The sequence below is a fragment of the Protopterus annectens genome, chromosome 4.part0, assembly GCF_019279795.1.
Source record: "Protopterus annectens isolate FY-2018-M chromosome 4.part0, PAN1.0, whole genome shotgun sequence".
NCBI lineage: Eukaryota > Metazoa > Chordata > Ceratodontiformes > Protopteridae > Protopterus > Protopterus annectens.
Window position 1 is genome coordinate 427318450 of NC_056733.1, and position 6547 is coordinate 427324996.

General features: G+C 38.4%; 1 protein-coding gene across 1 annotated transcript in view; it reads left to right on the forward strand.

The window, feature by feature from the left end:
- LOC122800256 (2'-5'-oligoadenylate synthase 3-like) overlaps positions 1 to 5684 on the forward strand; it is a 340294-nt gene extending 334610 nt beyond the window's left edge. Inside the window, exon 15 of the mRNA XM_044069747.1 lies at positions 4088 to 5684. Coding sequence (XP_043925682.1) covers positions 4088 to 4573 — 486 coding nt within the window. The 3' untranslated portion in view covers positions 4574 to 5684. The remainder of the gene's footprint in view (positions 1 to 4087) is intronic.
- The last annotated feature ends 863 nt before the right edge of the window (positions 5685 to 6547 follow it).

Sequence of the window (6547 nt, forward strand, 5' to 3'; positions counted from 1 at the left end):
TGTTTGTGATAATGAGATCTAGTATATTTTCTCCTCTCATGGGAACAGTGACTAGTTGTTCCATGGCATTAGAATTTATGAACTCCAGGAACCGTTGGGCTAGAAAGTTAGGGCTTGAGTAATGTTCCCAGTCTATATTCGGGTAGTTGAAGTCACCCAATATGATGGTGTTTGGAGATACATTTATACCCTCCAGTGTCTTCAGGAAGGCTGTGTGGGGTTTCTGAGTTTGAGAGGGTGGCCTGTAGCATGCTACAAATTGTAGAGCAGTTTTGCCTATGGTTAGTTGCACCTGGATGGTTTCCGAAGCTTTGTGCGTTGCCACCAACCTGGAGGTGTGGGTATCCTTGATGAATATGGATACACCCCCTCCTTTTGTGGTGTGGTCCGGGTTTTGGGGCCGGAACGCATGATATGAGGTAAAACCTGATAGTGCCGGGGTGCTCTCAGGAGCCTTGAACCAGGTTTCAGTTACAGCACAGACATCGATGTTCTCCATACTGAGAAGGGCCTCCAGTGTGTGCATTTTGAGATTTAGACTTCTGGCATTGAGCAGCATTACCCTCAGTTTCTTCCCATTTTTGTTTTCTAGGGTGGGAGGTTTAGAATTTGAGCCTTGCCTAAAAAAGGCACTATGGGGTATGGCAAGAGCCTTAGCCAATATCCAGAATCCCAGGGGTGACAGGTGCAAGCCGTCCCTTGCGAAGCAGCGTGGCTTGTCAAGCGTGTCATCCCAGGCAGACAGACACTGGATCCCCTTTGAATGACACCAGAAATTAAGCCAATTGTTAAAGTTGGTCATCTTGTCTCTATATTGTGGCATCATTCTTGGTGAAGGAAGGATACTGCTCAGGGTCAGGGTCATACCTGCCTGGGCTACATAATCAGAGAGCTCCTCTATGTCTCTTTTCATGTAGTCCAGGGAGGTACATCTCAGGTCGTTCACACCAGCATGGAAAATGACTGTGTCATATTTGTACTTGCTGTGGAGTGACCTGAGTGCTTGTGTTATGTGGCGGAGTCTAGCGCCCGATAGGCAGCTTACTGTGACCCTCTCCTTGTTCAGCTTGGTGAGTGGGACGTCAGTGTGTCTGACTATGGAGTCACCTATGACAAGTATGTTTGGTGTTGTATTTGACCTTAAGGGCTGTGACTGCTTTGCACACTGATTTTGTGGTTTATGTGTTGCTTGTGGGGTGTCTTGAGGTAGCAGTTGCTTGGGTGTCTGCTTTGGAGGCCTCTGCTGTTTAGGTAAATTTTTACTCAGAGCCTCCAAGTATGTCTTTGTGTGTTTATGTGTTTGATTCAGTGGTGTGGTTGCATTATGTGAGGCTGGTTTTGTGGTGTGTGTAGTTGCCTTCTCCTCCTGTCTGGTCTTGCCAGTCCTGAGTTGAGAGAGCTCAGCCTCCAGTTTGGCTAAATAGCTGCATCTCTCGCAAGTATTTGTGTTATGTGGGAGGAGGAGAGGGTTGTCTGTGTACATGAGGCAATTGTAACATTGCCTCAATATTCCCAGATTCACCAACTGGGCAGGAGAGGACACCAGCATCTGGCCCTTCGACATGCTAGAAAAATTAAGAAGTTAGGTGTGAGACTGAATAAGAGAGGACTTAGTAAGGAAGTGGGTACTCCTGGGGGGGTTTCGCAAGTGAGGGACTTTGTATAATATAGAAGTGCTTAACCAGCAAGGAAGATGCTTTTAAGACAAGTGCTGAGCTTTTTTTGAAAAAAAAGCTTTTAGGAACAAGTGCTGCGCTTTTTAGTTAAGGGATATACTGTTTAGGTTACTAGTAGAGCAGTTCTAAGGGAAAAAATGAAGAACAGACTTTATGGAGCCAGAAAAAGTTTAACCTTGTTAAACCGGCACTGCCCGATGCTGCTCTAGTGGCAACTCCGCGCTAAATCGCGCTAAAGCACGCTTTAGCGTGCTTTATAGCAGGGGGCTGGAAAAGGCAGGAAATGACCCAAAATGGCCAATGAACTACAAGTTACTGTCTTAAACCACTCCTCTGAGGACAAACAGGCAGCTCAGTACTCCCCACTCCCACTGGTGAGTAAAGAAACTTCCCTTCGACCAAACAAGGAAAATGGAGAAGCACAGGAACCAAGACAAAGCCCAGGGATCAGCAAAATCTGATCACTGGAACAAACTAGCCAGGAAAGTTAGGAAAACAAGAATATTTTTTTGTTTTTTTCAAATTTTTTTCACAGACAGAACAGAAAACACAATAAATGCTTTGCTTTTCAATTAAATGCTTTCAAAAGCTAGTACACTTGAGTGTATTAGCCTGTAGTTTAACTTTTAAGCAAACTTAAACTATGAAGTGCAACCAACAATTAAAGCTTATAAAACAGGAAAAACAGGTAATACCAGTATAAAATAGACAGAAACAGTCGTCGAATAACACAAACAGTCGAAAAATGCAAGAAAAAATACTTAAAATCTGGAAAGTTGCTTTTTCTGCTCTCTGCTGCTCTAGGAACCCTGCTGGATACCATGAGGCGCTGTGCTGAGTTCTGTGTAGCCAGAAAAGCCCGCCAAAGCGTGCTTTATAGCAGGGGCTGGAAAAGGCAGGAAATGACCCAAAATGGCCAATGAACTACAAGTTACTGTCTTAAACCACTCCTCTGAGGAGTATATATGAGGTATAGTTTTTTAGAAATTAATTAGCTGCTTTCACCAGTTAGAGTTTGGATAGCTGCATTAAGAGGTGTATAAAGATTTGTAATGGAAAATATCTGCAAATGAAAGTTTCATTTTCACCTGAGAAGTGATGAGTAGTTGCAAGAGTATGTTTGCATACTGATAGGGACTTTAACTCGCATGATGCTGCTACAAATAGGTACATTGCTGTGGGATATCTTATACCACCAATCATATTTATGTGAATTTGGACAGTGCCCAGCTCCTAAATGAATTTGCTCAGGACATTAACTAGAAAACAAAATCATACCATACAAAATAAACAAAACAATTAATAGACACACAGTAAGTGAAGATTCTGTGGTCTGTGACTGCTAAATGTACCAGTAAACAAACTACTTATTATATTAATATATGTGAACATGTCTACATCATCATCAAATAGTATTTGTGCAGTGAAATACAGTAGTGATGGCCACTGCTTACCAAAGAAGCAATGTAACTTAAGATTTTTACATAGAAATACTGAGCTCCAACACTACACATAAAAGGTGTGGTGGTACAGTATGTTTTGTGTGAATAACATATTTTACCACTGACAGCATGGCTCATATTGTGGTACATTTGTATTTCTCTAAGGTAAGATGTGAGACAGAAAGTGTTAAGTCCAGCGAAGTAATGCTACAGTGACCATCATGGCTAATGCAGTTATTATAATATTATGACATGTTGCTTGCCTTTGTTGTGCTGCATTGAAATATACTGTACATACATGGGACTTGGAATGTAGCTGTAATCACAAAGGGTGCATTCAAAGTACCTTGGTTACTGAATAAAGAATGCTGAATTACAGTTTAGCTTTATCATGATAGCATAAAAGAGTGGGTTAAAGCAATGAGCTGTAGATTAACCATATCCTATAGTCTTTGGGATGAGTCTTACATCCACCACTTGATAACAAACTGACTCCAAGCAAACAACTAAACCGTTAAGGACCACCCTTGTCACTCCTGAAAGAAAACTTTGTACAGTGGTTTTTAACCGGTTAACAATTTGTAAATAATGTCAAATTTAGTTGCTTTTGGTATAAAATTTGTCATGACATTTCACACCTCCTTATTCTATAAAATATATGCATTTGATAATTTTTCTGCATTTGTTTATTTTTTAACTTACTGACAAAACATATTGACAAAGTATTATGCTTGAGAGTTTGAAAGAGTAAAAAAGAAAAGCTGCAGAAAAAAAACGCTTGCATATTAAAATCAGGAAGCAATCACATCAGGTAACAAGGTTATAATATAATACATTTTGCAGCTGTTTTTAGACATGGCATTAAACAGAATCATGGAAGGCAATTTTAAAATGAATTCTGTATTTGTAAATATGCAGGGGTGCCAATATCAGTATTTTTGAAAGTATCTATTTTTTTTTATCTTTTAGCCTTTCACACAAATTTGTGTGATCGTTAAATCAATAGAAGGGAAGCAATTCACTTTTTATGCAAACCCTGCAATCACTATAAGAAATGTGAAAGAAAAAATTAATCAGACATGGAACATACCTGAGAATGAACAGCGTCTCATGTTTCAATCCAAATTAGTAGAAACAGCACCGCTAACAGATTCAAAACAGCTGCTAGACTATGGGATCCTGGAGGATGTTAACTTCGATTTACTGAGGATAAAACCACAAAACATTAACATCATTGTGAGAGATCTTAATGACCAAAGACAAACATACCAAGTGACACTTAATGAAACTGTCCAACAACTGAAACAAAAGATCTTTGATGTAAACAGTACTGCAGTGAGTCAGCAGCGACTGGTATATCAAGAACGTGAGCTGCAAGACAATCAGACAATGGGATACTATCAGATCCATGAAGGGTCAGTTATCATGTTGTTATTACGTCTGAGAGGAGGATGAGTACTGTTAATGTACTGTTATAAAGTAATGGCATGAATCAAATCATAGAAACCCTTTGAACAAATCATATGCTTTCCACCTAGGAAAGACAAATGAACGTTTATGTAAATAACACACCTACTATTTCTTGTGAGCATTTGTCTCTTAACTCACATTAAGTGGATAAGACATAAAATATGACTTTCCAATGTGCTGATTTTTTATGCAGGCTAAAATACTATTGACTATATTTGCATACTGTTCTCTCACCCGCCTCTGTTCTGGCTCATTGCATGTTATCACCTAGCTGTCTTAGGATGCCTTTAGCACATACCTCTAACCTCTTAGAGCAATAAATCTGGACAAAGTTGTTACTAAAAACAAAGCCATTACTCTCCTTTTAGAACACATCACTGGCTTAACCTAAAGCAACTCGGATGGCTAGAATTTCCAAACTAAGTTCAATTTCACCAGCTTACTACAGCCCATAAGACCCTTTACCAACCCACCAACACTCCAATACTCACTATCATTATTACCCCTTACAACAATCTTAAGAATTTACTCTCCTCAAACAAAATACTTATCAATACTTGCAAATCCAACAACTTGGCAGGAGACGCCCTCTTCTCTAATGCTGTTGGAAAGCACTGGAATCTTTTGCCCACTGAACTCGTATCTCTGTCTTCATTAACTGTTTTTAAACAGAAGCTAAAACTATTCCTCCATACTCATTGGTTATGCCCCTGTACTAACCCTGACTAACTTTAATCCCTTACACTAATGAATACTCCTCACCTTTATAGACTTATCCTTAAGAAACCAAAGACTATGTCATGGCAATTTAAATATATGTATATGTGTATATAGTAACATCTCTTGTATATTACCTATTACTATTTGAGTTATGCTTATGATGAGTACTGTACTTTATATTACCAACAGCTGTTTAACTTTGGACTGTTGCAACTTTTTATATTGTATATTGTATCTGTCTTAGAACTTATCTCCCCAAATTTTTGTATATGTCATGGAGATTTTCTCCCCGGGCCTCTACTGAAAATGGACATGTATCCAGTTAGACTAGCCCGGTCAACAAATGTAAAATAAATAAATAAAAGTGTGACAAAGGCCCAAAAATAGGGACAATTTTTAAATATTGCTCTTACAAACTTGGAAAGTAGATAGAATTACAGGTTTTGCATTAACATGAATTTTCTGAATGGTACAAAGTCTAAAACTCAAACGTCTATCATTATTTTGTAATTTCAGTCTTTAATGACTGGCCAATAATTTGCCAGAAAACCACAATTTTATGAAAAATGGACCAAAAATATGAGGCAAAAATATGGACATTCTGCAAAAATCTGTACAGTTGAGAGGTATGATTAGCACACTTGGTGAAGATGCCCATGCAGATGTAGTTTTCCATACAAAAACATCTGTAAAAGATTCAGGCTAGTAAACGGTAAACAGACTTGTACTGCATGGATCTATAACTCTAATGTAACATTAATAAAAGCTATATTGGCACTACCAGCTGATTTTATGTACCTGTTTATGCAGCCCATTTTTCTGTGCCTCTGGAGTAAAATAAGCCGTCATTCAATGGGATGCATTCTCTGGGATTGTCTGTTAATATGAATATGTTAATTAACTTCTACCAGTACCCTATGTATCTTATAGCAGTTTTGCATCTATCTTTAGCGTTCCATTGTAAAGAGTTTCAACAATTCTGTTTTTTTCCATGAAATTGCTTGCATTTTCTGGTTTGTTTCTTATTGGTGTATTGCTCTACTGTTAGCTTTTTAAGCACATGAATAAATCTGAATTGAAACGTTTTTTTTTATTTGAACTTCTAAATATAAACTGTGACTTATTCATTAGGTTATGAAACTTCAGAATGCTTCTGCACAAACTGCTATGGAGTACAGGATTTGAGCTTCAATATCCCATACAAATGTTTCATTATAAATGGGAAACAACTGTTGGTAA